General features: G+C 53.1%; 5 protein-coding genes and 1 non-coding gene across 6 annotated transcripts; 3 read left to right on the forward strand and 3 right to left on the reverse strand.

Moving 5' to 3' along the window:
* Positions 1 to 310: 310 nt before the first annotated feature.
* CTHT_0030370 (putative phosphatidylglycerol protein) lies at positions 311 to 966 on the forward strand (the record flags this gene model as incomplete). Its single annotated transcript, XM_006693426.1, has 3 exons — positions 311 to 489; positions 553 to 769; positions 832 to 966. The coding sequence occupies 3 exons, from the start codon at positions 311 to 313 to the stop codon at positions 964 to 966; spliced, it is 531 nt and encodes a 176-aa protein (XP_006693489.1).
* A 377-nt stretch (positions 967 to 1343) lies between these two features.
* On the reverse strand, positions 1344 to 1928 carry CTHT_0030380 (uncharacterized protein; the record flags this gene model as incomplete). The annotated part of the gene is made up of 4 exons (XM_006693427.1): positions 1344 to 1484; positions 1562 to 1699; positions 1766 to 1801; positions 1887 to 1928. The coding sequence occupies 4 exons, from the start codon at positions 1926 to 1928 to the stop codon at positions 1344 to 1346; spliced, it is 357 nt and encodes a 118-aa protein (XP_006693490.1).
* A 649-nt stretch (positions 1929 to 2577) lies between these two features.
* Positions 2578 to 4372, forward strand: CTHT_0030390 (uncharacterized protein; the record flags this gene model as incomplete). Its single annotated transcript, XM_006693428.1, has 2 exons — positions 2578 to 2838; positions 2909 to 4372. 2 exons carry the CDS (start codon positions 2578 to 2580, stop codon positions 4370 to 4372), a joined length of 1725 nt encoding a protein of 574 aa, XP_006693491.1.
* A 702-nt stretch (positions 4373 to 5074) lies between these two features.
* On the reverse strand, positions 5075 to 5160 carry CTHT_0030400. The gene is given in 2 exon segments: positions 5075 to 5111; positions 5123 to 5160. It is a non-coding gene; the product is annotated as a tRNA-Gly (tRNA).
* A 1694-nt stretch (positions 5161 to 6854) lies between these two features.
* On the reverse strand, positions 6855 to 9591 carry CTHT_0030410 (uncharacterized protein; the record flags this gene model as incomplete). Its single annotated transcript, XM_006693429.1, has 2 exons — positions 6855 to 8711; positions 8764 to 9591. The coding sequence occupies 2 exons, from the start codon at positions 9589 to 9591 to the stop codon at positions 6855 to 6857; spliced, it is 2685 nt and encodes an 894-aa protein (XP_006693492.1).
* A 4727-nt stretch (positions 9592 to 14318) lies between these two features.
* Positions 14319 to 15532, forward strand: CTHT_0030420 (uncharacterized protein; the record flags this gene model as incomplete). Its single annotated transcript, XM_006693430.1, has 4 exons — positions 14319 to 14446; positions 14567 to 14754; positions 14811 to 15012; positions 15079 to 15532. The coding sequence occupies 4 exons, from the start codon at positions 14319 to 14321 to the stop codon at positions 15530 to 15532; spliced, it is 972 nt and encodes a 323-aa protein (XP_006693493.1).
* Between the last annotated feature and the right edge of the window lie 1162 nt (positions 15533 to 16694).

A 16694-nucleotide genomic window follows, 5' to 3' on the forward strand; every position in this document is an offset into this window, starting at 1 on the left:
AGCCGGCGCTGCAGGCTGACTGCTGTCATCATCATCCCCAACCTCGCCATCTTCCATATTGTTCTGCCTGCATTCCCTACAGTAGTTTTCCTCAATCGGCGCATAAAACCGATCGCGGTGTCCTAACCTTTTCTTCTCCGCAAGCGGCATTAGTCAAGCGAGCGCAGTTCTCAAAGCAGGACGCTCGCGGGTTGTCAGCCACAGAGAAAGAACAAGGCCAGTGGAGATACGGCGGTTCCCCGCAATCCATCAACACTTTCACACCACCACCACTTTGATAACGACTGAAACGTCGTTTCGCTAGTCAACAATGAGGCTCTCAGTACCATTTCTTGCCCTGATTGCGGCGGGCGCCAACGCCCTCAGCATCAACAGGCGCGGCGAGCTTGACGTTCCCGGTCACAACCCGCTCAAGTTCTGCGATCCAGACCGCTCTAACGACCTTATCACCATCGAGGAAGTCAACCTGGAGCCGAACCCGCCCCAAGCGTAAGCAAGCCCAGCCTTGACCACGATATTGTAGGAAACATGCTGACGCTATGTGTTGTATAGTGGTGACACCCTCGTGATTCGTGCGACTGGCACGGTTAAGGAGACGATCGAGGACGGCGCCTACGTGAACCTGGACGTCCGGTACGGCTACATTAAGCTTATCAGCACACAGGCGGACCTCTGCAAAGAGATCAAGAACGTGGAGCTCACGTGCCCCATCGAGAAGGGCAAGATCGAGATCTTCAAGACCATCGACCTGCCCAAGGAGATCCCGCCGGTATGTGTGCCTGGCGGATTCCGATCCCGATCGGTATATGTGAGGATGCTAACTTGCAGCAGGGCCGGTATATTGTCCAGGCCGACGTCTACAGCAAGGACGACGAGCACATTACCTGCCTGACTGCCACCGTCTACTTCAAGCCGAAGCCCATTGGCAGGCCCCCGCTTGGCAACCTCCTTGGTGGCGACCTCTAAGTAAATTGATCAATGGCTTTAGCAATTCATCATCACCATCCTTATCATGATCACCCAACGACGGATTGTGTAGAGGGTAATGGGGCGGTTCCTGAGATTGAGTATCCAGCAGCGATATTGGCTTGAGTGCTTGGTCGTTTTTCTCCTTCTTCTGGTTCTTCCGGAGTTTATTGCAGTTGTGCCCTGCCTTCTCTTTTACCCTTGCGCAGCATTATGGTTCTCATGGCATGTTGATGAGGGAGCACGCGACGGAGTTCCTGAGGTATGGTATGGTCTGGTATCACGGTCTCGCGGATACATTCACAACCACATGCAATACCACGCACTTCACACATATGCGTTTCTTAGGAGCGCGAAGGTGATTGTTATTAAGCCATCTATTCTCCAAACAAGCGGCGCACTCTGCGCAACACGCTGTCCTTCTCGGGGTCGTATGGGTGATCTTTGCTCGGGATCTCGAGAACAGCCGGGAAGGCTTGTGTGTAGGTGTCAATGCGGTTGCGTATCCGGTCTGCGATCTGTAGGCGCGGTAATGTCAGGCTTGTGTTCAACAAAACGGGCCCTTGCTGATAAGAAGGGTAACAGGGCGACCAACATGTTGATTGATCAAAACAATGCCAATGTCTTTCCTCTCCTTGGTAAACCTGTCGAAGGCTGCCTCGATGACGGAGGTCTCTGTCTTAGAGTCGACGATCAGGAAGTTTTTTTGGTTGTCGGGCGGTGGAGTGACGTGCTATGGAAGTGTCAACTCGACTGCTCTTGTAGGGGATCGAAGGTCCCAAGAAGTGCTCAGACTCACCCCAATGCCAGCAAGAAGCAGACCCGTGACGGAGTCCTGTAGTTAAGCGCGCAATGGTCAGTTTGATTATCTTGACGCTGCAAAGTATCTTGGAGGAAAGGCATGCCTCGTCGCCTATCACGGCCAGGAACTGTCTGTCCTTGTAGTCGGCTTGCGACGCCATGTCCGGAGCAATGATCTGGGTGATTCGATGACAACGGCTTTGGGAATCGACCAGATTAGTTTATCCAAAGGAGTGCCCAATGGCCAAGAACGGTCGTTGGAGCGACGGGACGACAATCAAAATGGATGGAAGTCGTGGTTGGCGGCAAGCAGCCAGTCCTGTCCAACCAACTGTCAACCCCAACCCTGGAGACAGCCCGTACGCTCATGACGCGATGAAAGACCCCGCCGCAGCGAGGATGCTCCGCTAACCCCTGTCCAAGCGCCCAGGCAGCTTTCCAGGCAAAGCTGCAGCGGAGTGGGGCAATTGGCCAGTGGAGCCTCGAGCTGCTGCCAGAGGGACGTCAACGATCAAGAACAACAAAAACAGTTCGACGCAAAACTTCAAACCTGCGGTGACATCTTTGACTTTTTCCCTCGACCTCCCTAAGCCCATCACGCAAACACTGCGATTCTTCTCGAACAGAACATACGAGGGTTAAATTAACACATTTCAATCAATATCGGAATTTTTTCTTGCTCTGATTTGCCATCACCCATTCCATGAGCACTTGACCTGAGCAAACAAACAACTGCGCGCGTGAAGGAGCGCGCTCAGCAATCCGATCACAACTCTTGAATTAGGGAATCCTGCAGGCAACCTCAATACAATGCCCCCACGACCTCAACGCCTTGTGCGGCGCTTGCCGCTGCGCGAGCGAATTCGCCAGATCCTGAACCCCATGGACTTCTACCTGTGGCTCTCTGAGGAGATTCAGACCTTCGACTGGGACTCGATCGCCTTCGGTACGCGCTTCGGCCTGATCGCCAATTTTCTGTTTCTTATTGCGAGAGCCAACACTGGCGGCACACGCGAGGCCTTCGATGATGTCTTTGGCGATGCGCCGGCTAGCGGTTGGTTCACGCTTGTGGTAAGTGCCCGTCCCGTCTCGATCTTTGCAGCTTCAGGATGTCCCAGCTCCTAACGAGCATGCGCTCCAGGCCAACTTCCTCCAGTGGCTTCTGATCACGATCTCCATCCTGAACGCTTTCTACGCAATTACGCGCAAGCGCACATACCGCCTCTTCGAGATGAGTGTTGAGTCTAATGGACCCGGCACTCCGTCGGCGCAGCGCGTTCGTGTCGACTCGACTCCCTCCGCGTCGACCCCCGTGCGGCTCATTCAGACCATCCTCCGCCCTGAGACGGCGGATCAGCGTGCACATCCCGACCCGTCGCGCGATGTTTGGGAGCTGCGTGTTTGGGACCCCTTCCCTGCGACGCTGCGCATGTTCTGCCTGTTCAGCCCTGGCCACGTCCTCATCCATATGCTCTTCCTACCTCTGCCGACCCTCGACCCGCGCCCGAGCATGACCGTCTTCAAGTGCATCCTCCTGCAGGTCATCCTGTCAACCCAGCTCTGGCTCTTCCACTTGCGCTTTGCTCAGCAGGCTAAAGACACTGCCATTATCCAAAGGGAAGTTATGCATGAATATGATGTCAAGTTCGTTCATCCCAGGCTGCACCCTGTGTACCGTGAGGTCGGGACCCAGGTGTCTATCAGTGACGGCAAGATCAAGGAAGAGGATGTTCGTCTTGGCACGCCTTCTACGCTCATTCGCCGGTCATTCCAACCCAACCCGAACCCCAACTACGTCCGCCACATCGACCCTGATGGCCAGATCCCCGTGACGCGCACCACGATGTCTCCCACACCGCTACGGCCTTATCAGCAGTCGGTTTCGTCGAACTTCTTCACACCCCCCAAACCTCCCGTCAACCCCTTCACTCCATCTAAGCCGACCTTTGCCCAGCATCTCCGGCAGACCATGCTCCGCCAAAACGCTGCCACCACAACCACAACCTCAACCGGTACCAGCACCACCAGCACCAACACAGACCCATCCACTCCCTCTGTGACTAATGCCAACGCCAGCACTAACAAAACCCCTTCCTTCACAAGCTCCTTCGCCAGTACCAGCACCAACAGTTCTTTCACCACGACCCAATCAACCACAAGCAGCCAACCGACCCGAGTAAGCCAACTAAGCCAACCCTCACTCCCCCCTCCCTCAACAGCCCAAGCTCCCGGGCTAGGCGGAAGCCTGGGCGTCTACACACACATGAACTCCCCCCTCAAGAAGCGCAACCCATACCTGCTTAACGAGGGCCCCAACGGAGGGTACGTCGGCTCGCCACGCAACTCGCGTGAGATGGCAGCGTTGGAGCAGAGGGAGTTGGCAGAAAGGATGATTAGACAGAGCAGTCCTGGTAAGAAAGACCGTCACTCTCATATCACGACAACGGGCGCTCAGGGAGGGAGTCAGAGTGGTGAGGAGAGTGAACAGGAGAACAGCAGGGTCAGTGGAGGGAATAATAGTTTTGCGCACTCGCCGGAGAAGTTAGCGAGGCTAAGGGCGAATCGGTGGACTCAGGAACGGTTTCCTACGAGGAAGCTTCCTTGAACTGGAGGAGGGCGGGGGGGGGGAAGAGGAAGAATGGGAGTGGTTGACACCACACCGAATGGGGCTTTTATCTCATGGAAATTCCGTTGAAAGGATTTTATACGACCTGGAAGAGAGGAAAGGAAGGAGGAGAGGCCAATGGACTTTGCCCAAGAACTATGGAGTCTTGTCTATGTATTTTGTGTTGTGTCTGTGTATCATACAGCCGCGAGATTGATGGTTGGGGTTTGCATTGGCAGGTTGGCTTGGAAGGTTTGATTTTCCGGGAGAAGAGGGTCTTGAGCGTACATACCTCATCGTCATTATCATCGTCGTCGTCGGGATGGTTATTGCATTACATCTGCTTAGGCGTTTATATTGGTGGTTTGGACGGGGAATAGGAAAATTTACGCACTTCGTATCCTCGTCCTTGAATATGTGCTGTAGGATAATGCTCCTGTTGTCTGAACTTGTCAACAGTATAGTCTCCGGTGGCCCTGTACTTGAGGAGTCATCGCTTTGCTCTTTCGAGACAGCCTCGAGGTTTACCTTCTCGAACTTTACAACTCCATATCAAACTGCGCAGAAAAGCGCCTTCCATAGTACTGACTTATGTTGCCAATTCGATATCTCACAGAAGAACTCTCTGACTTGGCTCATTTAAAAAATGAGCCAATATCTAGCTCATGTGAAACTGGATAGAAAGTTAAAAAGAAAAGGATGTGCGCCAGCCGCGAATCGAACGCGGGGCTCATCGAATCTCTTGCCTGGGATGGCAACGATGAATTTTACCACTAAACCACTGGCGCTTGAATATGTTACACTTTTGGCGGGCGACTACTGCCATTGTGAGTCAGTGAGCGTTGCGGATCTGAGGGTTTGGGGTGCAGTGTTTAGGGTTGTGTGCTATATGAAGGGTTTCTGCCATAAATAGGGTTAGTTTCCAAGGTTGTTGAGAGGCCCCGTCAAAAATATGCTAGAATGTTGCTAAGCTAACCACGATGTGAGTGTTTTCAACAATTTCAACAATGCAGTGTGTTGTGATGAGCAATAGTCTTTAGGAATTTTGCGATCGAGTCTTGCTGAAGCTCGGATTGCAGGTGACAACTAGTGGGTCTTTGTTTTGTTATTGTGGTAATCACTCAAGTCAGACTAGAGTTCTTTTCATGAGCCCATCTCATCTGATCGGAACGTGGGTGCTTGTGTTGTCAGGAACTGGTTGCGCAGCTTTCATGTCACTATAAATTGATTTGTCTTTATATCCGGATTGCAGATTCAGTCAGACAATATAGTTCATCATGAACTGTTTGCAATCCATATTTTCGCCCAGCCGTTGTCTGAGCACCAAAGCTTTCATTTTGCCACTTTCCGTTTATCGTTCAGCCCTTTTTGACTCTCATAGTAGGCCACCCAGCGGCCAGCATGATACATGAATACCATTGCCGGAAAAGGCAGTTTTCGATCGTGCGAAAAACATTTTCTAGTTCCGCAGAACCACCAGACCCTTGGATGGAACTCACAGGTTGCCCCATTATCCGATGGGGACTCACTACCAAGTGCGCGGGAGAGGACCTCTAGAGCGGTTGGCTTCATCAATAATGCCCCCCATCTCGCATGCTTTTCCTTGCTTCATGACGTTAACCTCAATTTTTGAGCTCAATATTGGTCCGGAGGCGCAGAATCTTGTCAGTGTGCGAATGTTGCGGCAAGGGAAGGAAACTGTGCAGGCCCTGGTTGCAGCTGGCACGGCGTACTGGTTAAAGGCGTCTATTGATCCGGTGACGAAGGAAATCCGCTTTGAGCATCCACTTGGGATAGAAGTTTCTGCGCAGAGCCTTGTTTCCTGGGAGTTGGGAGTGAGCAGGTCATCTCATTCAGTTGCATGCAATTACTTGAAGACTGTGACTGCTGAGTATATCTAGGGTATTGAGCTGAGGACATGGAGGATTCGGGGGGATCATGGAAAGATCAGACAAGTAGAGAGGGGACAAGTAATCATTTGTACTTTGATTCATTCTGTACTCACCTACAGACGTTGTAAGACTTTTGTCCCATTTAGGGATTTGTAGTTTTCATCACACTGAATGTTGAAGAGACTGGAAAACTATTTTCTGGCTTCTAGCAAAGTCATCATTCAAGATCAAGCTGCCAACAAAAGTTCATGTACACGGTGTTTGTTAGTCCAGAGTCTAGGTTGGTATCTCTCACTTCACTGACAACCCCCCTTGATCATGCGCAGTTCTTCCAATCTCCCGTCCGCAAGCCTGCCCATCCATCCCAGAGCCATGTATGCATCATGATAACAGGAAAAAAAAAAAACGAAAGAAGGGTTATGCTATGGGTTGCGCTAGAGTGAAAATAAGTTGCAAGGGAAAAAAAAACAATGAACGAATAAAAAAAAGGTATGATCCCGTCTCTTCAAGCTACCAAATCAAAACCCTCCGTCTCTATTATATATACGATGGGCCGATCGTTTTCGAGGCTAAAGACCATTGATTGATGATCAGCCAACGACAGCCTTCATGCTCAGGCTCTCCAAGAAGCCTCCTAAATCCTCCTTCTTAACCTCCACGACGCAATGCTCAAAGCTGTCAATCCTCACTCTCGCGTTCGTCTCAGCCACCACATCCTGGAACGCCACACCAAACCGATTCAATCCATAACCTCTGCCACGCTCAATCTCCTCCTCTTCCTCTTCCTCCTCTTCTTCCTCCTCAGACGACGACGTTTCCTCCTCACTCTCTGTAACATCCTCATCCTCCTCATCCTCATATTCATCTCCTTTCCCTTCTTCTTCTCTCTTCTTCCTCTTCTCCTCCAGTTTTAACCTCCTCCTTGCCTCCCTCCGTTCCTGCTTCAACTTCTCCTTCACCTTCCTTCTCTCCTCTTTCTCTTGCTTCAACTTTGCTCTTTTCTTCGCCGCCTCCCGATCCAAAAACGTCGTGTCTGGGCCCCCCCCGCCGCCAGTACCCACGACCACGTACACACCCCGCTTCTCGTCCAGGCTAGCCACCACAAGCGGCGTGCCACGACCACCATGTGCTAGTCTGCCGCCGGTAGCTTCCTTCTCCTGCTCGGCCAACGCCTCGCCGATCCAGAGAGCAAGCTTGGTCAAGGCACCAGGGTGGTTGAACAGCGCTGCGTCGGGGGCAGTGCCCGATTTCACAACACACATGCGGAACGCACGTAGATGGGTAATCTGCTTCTTCTTCAGGATCGTCGTACCCGTGGTAAAGATAGCCTTATGCAAATACTGGGCGGTCGGCAGGCCCGCTTTCAGGGCTTCAATATCTTCCAACGCATCGTATGCCTCCCAGAACCGGGGAAGCCACTCCTCACTGGGATTGCTATCAACCCCAGCGGGGATGACGTCCTGAGGTGATTGTGTCGCCCCCGGCTCAGGAGACGACGACAGCCCAGGAGGCGATTTCCCCACTTCCAGCAAGGCGCCAACCACAACGCCCACATCCTGGGCACTCAGCGTAGCCCGCCAGCCCCAGCTGCGCACAAAGCCCCATCCGTCTTTGGAGCCACCGCGGTCGGGGCCATCTGTATCAATGGTAGGGACGAGCTCGTCCAGGTTATATAGCGAGGCATACTTGAGCAACTTGGTGCGCAGCTCACGCTTGAGCACCATGTCCATGTGAGTGTAGCTCTGCTTGCACTGGACGAGGCTGACGCCCATTTTGGCAAGGAGCTTGTGCAGGCGTTTCAAGCCGGACTCGCTCCAGGTCTTGAGGCGCGAGAAGAGGTAGGGCGAGTGCAACATGCTGTCGTAGAGGCTCCAGTGCCGGATGAGGAGGAACTTGGGCTCGGGAGACAAGCGGATGCTGGTATCTTCGGGGCTGCGGGCTGTGGTTGGGATGATGCCCACGTTCTCGGGTTTCGTGGGGTCGGGAGGGTTTAATCGTCGGACTTCGTCTCGCAGGAGTTGACGTATCCTGGCACCGCGCATGCCCAGCCAGCCAGAACCAGGACGGGACTCGGAGCCTCGGGCTGGAACGGCAATGCCGGCCGACGAACGTCCGTACAGCTCCATGGATGTGACACCTACGATGGCCATCCAGAGCAGGTCATTGTCTTCGCGGCCGAGCTCGGACGCCAGGGAGTATAACATGGACGAGACCGGCTCTGAGTAAGAAGTACCCAGTCGGTAGTATTCTCGTAAGATGTCCTCGTTTTTGCGACGTGACCGCAGAAGTCTCCGTCTCAGGGTTCTCGCCGAGGGTTGTTTGGGTGGTTGCGCAGCACTCGGGGGCTCCAATGGGTCACTAGAGAATATGGGCTCGTCCCGATCTCCTCGCAACGACAGGAGGCTGCGTTGTGCAGGGCGTTGAGGAGAGTCCGGGATAGGGGTTGACTGCGGAAAGTTAGTGACCATTGTTCACAGAAAAGGAGTCAATTGGTCATACCGAGTTGCTTCTCCTCCTTTGCCGAGGCCTGTCTTCGTCGTCACTCTCATCGTCGTCCTCTTCAAAGTCCCACGACTTGCGCTTTTTACCAGCCGGGGGAGCCGGCAAAGTGGGAGGCTCGTCACCACTATTCTCGCTGTCGTTGCTGTCATCATCTTCCTCATCGTCGTCATCACTGTCTCCCAGATCCTCTCCGTCATCCTCGACTTCGGGCATATCTACCAGGGCAAGATAGGCCTCCCGTTCCTTCCCCAGCTCGTCCTCAATATCACCGTCGTCAAAGACAATAATGCCACCTTTACCATGCCGATACGACTGTTCAATCCGACCACCATTAACACCAGGCGGCGATCTCGCAGCAAAAGTCTTCGCCTCTTCCGTCTCAGGCTCGAGCGGGAAACCACCAAACACATTGCTCAGATTCCACGGCCGATGCGAATCAATCACCCAGACCTCAACCCCCGCGTAAGCCTGTGTCTCCAGTCCCTCTGCCCCCTCAACCTCCTCATCTGGCTCCAGCCCCAGTATCGTACCCAAATCCGCCATCCCTCCTACACCCAGACAGACAACCACGCCGCCTGAGCCACCGCGGGTCTCCATCATGGGCGCGACCAGCTCGCGGCCAACGCGCTCGAGGTCGGCATAGCCGGCGACGGGCTGGATCTTGTGCGGGATGTAGTCGTGTTTGAAGAGACGGGTCAAGATGCGGCAGGCGCAGAGCGCGTCGGGCTCTAGGGCGACGAGGATCAGGACGGGAGGGGAGAGCGGGTGCCGCGTGTTGAGGAGGTGGAGGTAGGGCTTGGAGATGAGCGAGCGTGGGAGGTGCATTTTCGCGGGTAGATGCGGCCTATGGCTAGATCTCGAGGAAGACTTAGGCGCGTGAAATGGTCATCGAGGCCGGATTGGTGTGGAATGAGGTCGTCACGGACTCACAGTTGGTCTGGGTTATGAGAAGAGAGAGAGAGCTTAGAGAGAGCAGCAGACGCGCAGCAGAGGTCGCGATGTCGAGGATGCAGCGCTGGCGTTGCCCAAGGGAAAGTGGGATGTCTTTCTAAGCGACTCTCAACTGGACGACGATGATGTTGAAGAACGTGGTATAATCCCGTAAGGAATGGTAAAAATCAAATCGAAAAGTCCACACTTGGGCCCTGATTGTCCAGGGAAATGGTAAACAGTGCGCAGGGAGTGTGGAGCGTGTCTGTTTATGGTAGAAACTCACACACAAGGTGCAAGGGTTGTGAGTGCATGAATTGGAATGGACTTAGATAGAAGCTGAAGACTGGAGAATGTGCAAACAGTGCAAGACGCGCTTTCATTTGGCACGACGCGACGTGGGGTGGGACGGTCTGTCGCGCTTTTGGTTGCGCGTAACCGCGTCGCCCTACGTACGGTAGGTCTTAGAGGGCACACACTGTCCAGTTGCACTGTTCGCTACCTACAGTACTTTGTACAGTTAGACCTGAGAATAACCATCAGACCTATAACAATAGTCTGGCCATAACGGTACGGACAGTGAGAACCATCATTATTCGTATGGGAAAGTGAAAATTCCAAGGTGATTGAGATAAGCGATGTAGTTGCTGCTTAGCCACCTATACAAAATGATAATTATCGCGGTATGTAAAGACCTATATATTCCCTACTGGAGAGCTATCCCTCCTACTCGATTTCGAGGCAAAAAATCCATTCAAATATCTGTACTTTGTATTCCTTCTTCTACAAAGCTTGACTAATTGACGTCTGGGTGTACAGAACAGGGTGCTTTTCATGTTATCGCTATCGGGTATGCTTGCAAATGTATCACCCCTACCAGGTAATTCTTTAGGTTTCGAACATAGTATTGAAACTATAACTAAATTAAAAGAAATGTTAAGAAAAGAAAATCATCAAAAAAGGAAAAGGTGGAGAAGTCTGCGAATAATGATTCCCTGGCTATAACGACATGCACCCTGAGTGACGGACCCTGTCGTTATCCGCAGGTCTAACTGTGCATACGTGCCTGGTCTTACGTAAGTGGCTCGCACGAACCAGACCACCGATCAAGCGATGGGCTTTTGAACATGAAGCTCCACCTGGAATGCGCAGACAAGCTTGGCCAAGTTTGAGAAGTACTTTCCTATACGTATTGGCGAAAGTGCTGCATGGCCTCTTGTTCCTCCTGCCGCGTTTGCCAGCTGTTTTGACTTTTTGCGCCCGTTTGCTTCCCGTTCATGGCACCCCACCACGCTGGCACTGCTGGGGTTCAGCCCCAGCCTACTCGTCCCGCTTTTTATTTTCCCAAGTCAGCGCCCCAGCTTTGCTGTGTTTCCCCACCTTATCGGTCCAGGGTCGTTGGAACGTTCTCAGCAGCTGCCCCTCTTTGTTTGTGTCACCTAAGTACGTACCGCTCGTCCATCGCCCCCTCCTCTGCCCCTCCCCCTCCTCCCGAGCGCGTGGGATGGAGCAGCATCATTTGTCGTTAGATCATCATTTCTTTGACCTGACCGCTTATTTTCTCTTCTCAGGGTTTATCGTATTGCATTTCCGAACCGGGATCGCTCGCTCATTCGTGCACCTCTCGTTTCTTAAGCAGACGCAATAGATGTAACAGACGCCTCTCACGATGTCTGTCAACAATGATCAACCGTGCTCTCTGCTGCGAATGGATAGGAAAAGCAACCGCTATAGAATGTGGCGGCAGCAGCCAGCTCTGAATGTGAACTAGAGAGGACAGTAGCCCCCAATCATACTGGTCCGTCACCATTTGCTTGCATCCCCCGCAGTAACTCGACGCCAGGCTTTCCATTCAAGGTCATGGTGTGAACACACAATACGAAACAACAGAATACAATGACATTACAGTAGGTGAAGCAATGCCGGCCTCGGAGAGACACAGACACGGCCCTAAGTAACTTGATTGATTCCTCCCTTGCACTGCCCCATTCGAGGAATCAAATCCATCCTTGCCCCTCCTCTCCCTCACAGGACAAGGCGTGACATCAGGGTACTGCTACCTTACGTGCTCGAAGTGATGGATGGAGCCTCGCTTTGCTGTATGTTCCGCTCTCATTCCGCGCTTTGAAGCCGCGAGGCAGCATCTAACGGCGGAGTTTATCGTCCACCCCAGTTTTCGTCATTGAAATGGAGCCATTCTGGCCCCTCACATCCTCTCCAGAGGTTCCATCCACAGAGTGCAATTCGGATTCGCTGCCAGTCATCTGTCCACAGTATTACGACCATCAAAAACGTCTCTCGGGGCGCAGGTCCGGCGAATGCGGCGACCTAGCCCCAGACATCTCATGGACCCATTGCGACGGTTCGCCGGTCATGGCATGATTGCGCTTGTGTGGTCACAGGCTGGTAGCCAGTCCATGTTGGTAACGAGCCCATGTATGTAGGTAAACAGTGTAGTGTGTGTGATGTCCATTCTACTTGCCCCGCCTCTCTGTGCTTGCTACTCGATTCTTCTCCCACACACGGCCGGAAGAGATTGAACCGAGCTGTTGTGCCCAGACAGCCCCTCCCGATACCGACGCTCTGGTAGCTGGTAACGCGGCGTGAACTGTTGGCCGCTGTTCCCGTAGCCACCAGGACCCGGCGCTGTGGTCATCGTCCCTCTGAGCCCAAGTCCCCCGCATGGGGTGGCTGGCCGCTGGCGATTGGCGAGGTCTGCCTGTTCGACCTGTGTGCTTGGCTTTTTGTATTTTTTTTTTTTTTCCCTTCTACTTCCCATTTTGCCTGCCGCAACCAGTCCTATGTAGGTAGTGCACCCCACCCCCCGGTTCCTCTTGCGCTGGACATTCGCTCTCCCATGCCGTCCTCCGATAAGCTGGGTCTGCGAGAGAGGGGGGGGTCATCGTGTAGACCAGCCGGCATTTCCATGTAGCTGCAAGTGCACCGGCCGTGTGTCCGCAACCTGGGCATCCGGAACGGGAGGGGTTCAGAGACCAGAGGAAGTGGGGGGGGGGGTGTGTCCCATCTGAAGGGCACCGTGGACAGCTCGGTTTGCGCAGTGCAGCTTTTTGTCACGGGTGCTTCCTCCTCTGCTGGATTGGTCCCTCTGTGCTGGACTCTGGGTTCTAATGATGTTTCCGGGAGAATGGAGTCACGGAGCCTTGGCAGTGGTTCTAATGGTTCTGGGACTGAGATGGATGCACTGTTTGGGACAATTCATCACTGGTGTATTAGATGGACTACCCAGAATGGGGGGCCCTGATGTGTGCCCAGCGCCTTCAGCAAAACGTCGAGGTGCAGAAAATGGCCTCTTCTTATGCAGACGAATGCCACCAGTTTCCCGTGGTACAGCAGGTGTCGGTTCATGATTGGCTCTGTGTCCCCAAGCTGGACATCCACTGCTCCACCCCCTGTGGCTCTCTTAGGCCCAAATCCAAGCAACGAGCCGAACCACTCAAGCACGCAACGTCTCGCTGCTGTGAGCCTGCGAGCCTGTGTCATGCGAGCGAGCTGCTGTCTGCTGCGCGTTGCTTCTTGCCTGGGTAAGAGAGAGAGAGAGAGAGAGTATGTGTGTGTGTGTGTGTGTGGCTGCGATTGTGAGAGAGGTGACTGAAGGAGTTTATGTGGGAATGCTCGAGCCTAGATGTGGGTGTGGACCGAATATCCTGTGGCTTGCCTACCCTGCCTCTTCTCCTCAATCTTGGGTTTCCTCAAGGTTCCCTCCCTACCTCTGGCACGTGTGGGACGCTCGTCCAGTCTCTTCAGATCTTGGTCCTTCTGCTACTGTAGTTCTTGGACTGCTCGGGGGTTCCTGGGCAGAGCATCCTTTGGGGGGTCGACTACGCTAAGCTCTCCTGAGCCATCTCCCATCCCCATCTAACGGCCCATTTACGGCTCCATTTACTCCATCGTCGCGCCTGGAAGATTGCCGCCTTGCCTTGCCTTGCTTACACGCTTTACTTTTCTCCTCTTTGCCTTCGATACACAACAACCTGGCTCACCTCGGGTAGTTCCCCTTTTTGCCCGTTTGGTTGCCATGACTGGCACCCTGTGACCGAGCTCGACGGAGCTCGTCCAACGCACCTCCAGAGGGTCAGAGGGTCTGCTCCGTCAAGTCTCCAGTTTCCAGCTAAAACTCAGAACAAGGTCCGCCGGCCTGCCACGCAGTCCAAATCACTCACCAGAGTGTGCTTTTAGCTTCGTCGCTCACTCTCTGGCATGGAACTGTCGCGATCACTCAAAGTCGCTTGTTTGGCACCGCCATCTTGGGGGTGGGCCCTCTGCTTGCCTTGGTTGCGTTGATCTCTGAGCTTTAGAATTCTCTTATTTACTCTGTCCTGTCCTCGCCCGGCCCGCGCTCTCATCTCTGTTCGCAGAACTCATCTGGTGTCTGTTGTTGTCATTGCGCAAACACAGTGCCACTTCCTCGCCCCTCTTTTCTGCCAATAAACCCAGGACTCACATCTGTTATTTGAGCTGCATATTCTTTGTCCCCTTGCTGGACCGCTTTCTGTCAAACTCAAGCCCCGTCGACGTCATAGCCAAGCCCAGTGACTACCGCCCCTTCCAAGCCGTGGTCTGAGCTGTGAATGTCCACAAATCCAAACAATCATCCCACAAACATGGATGAAAACAACTTCATTGAGCCTCTTACAGAAACCGAAACCGAAGACGACGTCAGCAATGCCGAGATGCCCGTTGGGGCACGCGAGATCACCTCGGACTATGACCCAAGCGACACGGATACCAGGTTTGGGTCTTTGACATCGAGTGTAAATGGTCATGTATGGGAATATGGAAGGTTGGTTTGGTTCGGGAAGGAATCGCTTCTTCTTCATAAGAGCATAGCAAACTGACTCTTGCTCCACAGACGCTACCATGCCTTCCGGTCGGGGAGATATTGCATCCCCAATGATGAGGGTGAGGAAATTAGGGAGAAAGTCCAGCATGATATGATGAAGGAGCTGCTGGACGGCAGGCTGTTTCTTGCGCCGATTGGTGACAACCCTCAGAAAATCATTGATCTAGGGACTGGATTCGGCCAGTGGACTATTGAGGGTATGCTTGAGTTCAATCTCCCCGGGGGCCGAACCCTGACTAATCTATAACCTCAGTTGGCGAGCTTTTCCCCGGCGCCCATGTGACGGGTATTGATCTGTCACCTGTGCAGCCCAGATGGGTGCCACCAAACGTGCACTTTGTTATCGATGATATCGAGGATGATTGGGTGCACGACAATGACTATGACTTTGCACACATCCGGTTTGTGAACACGGTCCTCAAAGATAATGAGACTCTGCTACGCAACGTTCTACAGTAGGCATTCTCTGGAGCCTTTCTCTATTGAATGATAACTGGGCTGACGGCACTCTCATCATCAAGAAATCTCAGACCTGGTGGCTGGATCGAAATCCAGGATATCGTCCCGCGAGTGTTGTCAGATGATGGAACCGTGACTCCGGAGCACGGAGTCACCAAATTCTACAGTCTACTGGACCCTATACTACGAGAGCACTATGGATACAACATCTTCATTGTGGAGCAAATCCCCGACATGCTGCGCAATCTGGGCTTTGTCAATGTACAACAGAGGGTGTATCGCGTTCCGCTGGGCGAATGGGCCAGGGACAGGAGGCTACGCATCATCGGAGGATTCCTCCGCGAGATCTTGCTTGAATTCTTCAACACAATGGTGTCTCGGCCGATGGTCGAATCCGGTACCCCTAGGCCTGATGTCGAGGAGGCCTTGAGGCAGGCAACGATCGATGCTCACAATAAGAGGATTCATGCATATATGACAATCCATTTCATATTTGCTCAGAAACCGGAGATTTGAGGGGGAAGGCGTGCCAGGGTTTGCGCTGGGTCGGATCTGTGCTCGGGGAGTTAGGGGATTCAAGCTTTTAGACGTTTGGTATGCTTTGATTCAAGAGGCATGGCATGTTCACCACATCGTTGGCGGAGCGTGATAGAGGCTGTTTGGCAATTTCTACATAGGTAACAGCAATGTATACCTACCTGAAGGCTAAAAAGGGGGGGGGGTTATCTCGACAAGCCGTTCTGACTGCATGTTCAACCCCTCATCAGTTACCCGTGTCTTTTCCGCCCGCTCGGGTTGTTGGTCCTTGTGCCTGGAAAAAATGCCGAGCGGAATGGAAGCCGAGTCTCACCTCAACAGCCCCTATATTGCTGCGAATGGCCCGCACTCCCTGCGAGGAACGGCCATGTTGGTGTCCCTTCTCAATCAGCCACTTTACCCCTCGCTCTAGGTACCATTGACTGATAGCGGCTGGTCTTTGCTTCCATCGTTTTGATCGGAATCACTGAAACAGAGCGTTGCATCCACCTAACATAGCCTGCAGATGGATCCCTGGGCGATGCTGCACGTCAGGGTCGTTGTCTTTCCGATTAGCCCCACGGATAAGGAACTTGCTTGAGCATGACCATAGGACATTGTTGTTCACAGCAGTGTCCCTGCTTGCTTGCCTGCTTGCTGGTTCTGCAATACTCTGACGAAATATCAATTCATCAGCGTTGAGTAAACGCTCTGCCATTCCGTTTACATTGACTACCAGCATCTGCAATGCACGCGCGACTATGGTTGCCATAATATCCCTCACATTGACATTGCATAGCATGAAAAAGAAGGGAGTAGAGAAACAACAAACCCGAGTTTGCTTCTGCTTTGCATTCTACATAGTCTGGCATCTCCTGATCTTTCTCCTGCCCCGCTGCCTCGCCCCGCTGCCCGGTCGACTGGGGCCGGCTGGACGGGCGCCGGAAGATGAACATGCCACTGTGTACGTACTACCTCAGGCTACCGACCTTCAGGGTTCCTAAGACACAGCCGTCGGGGTGGCGTTGTCTTCATGGACTGGTATCACGTAGCCAAGCTCCGATGCCACGAAGGCTGTATAACCGTAATGACCTTGTCATTGTGTCAGAGTGTAGCGTTGTACTGATGTAAATGATTTGTCGGAGGGTTGGACTTAGTGTTT

This window comes from Thermochaetoides thermophila, assembly GCF_000221225.1.
Source record: "Thermochaetoides thermophila DSM 1495 unplaced genomic scaffold scf7180000011816, whole genome shotgun sequence".
Lineage (NCBI taxonomy): Eukaryota > Fungi > Ascomycota > Sordariomycetes > Sordariales > Chaetomiaceae > Thermochaetoides > Thermochaetoides thermophila.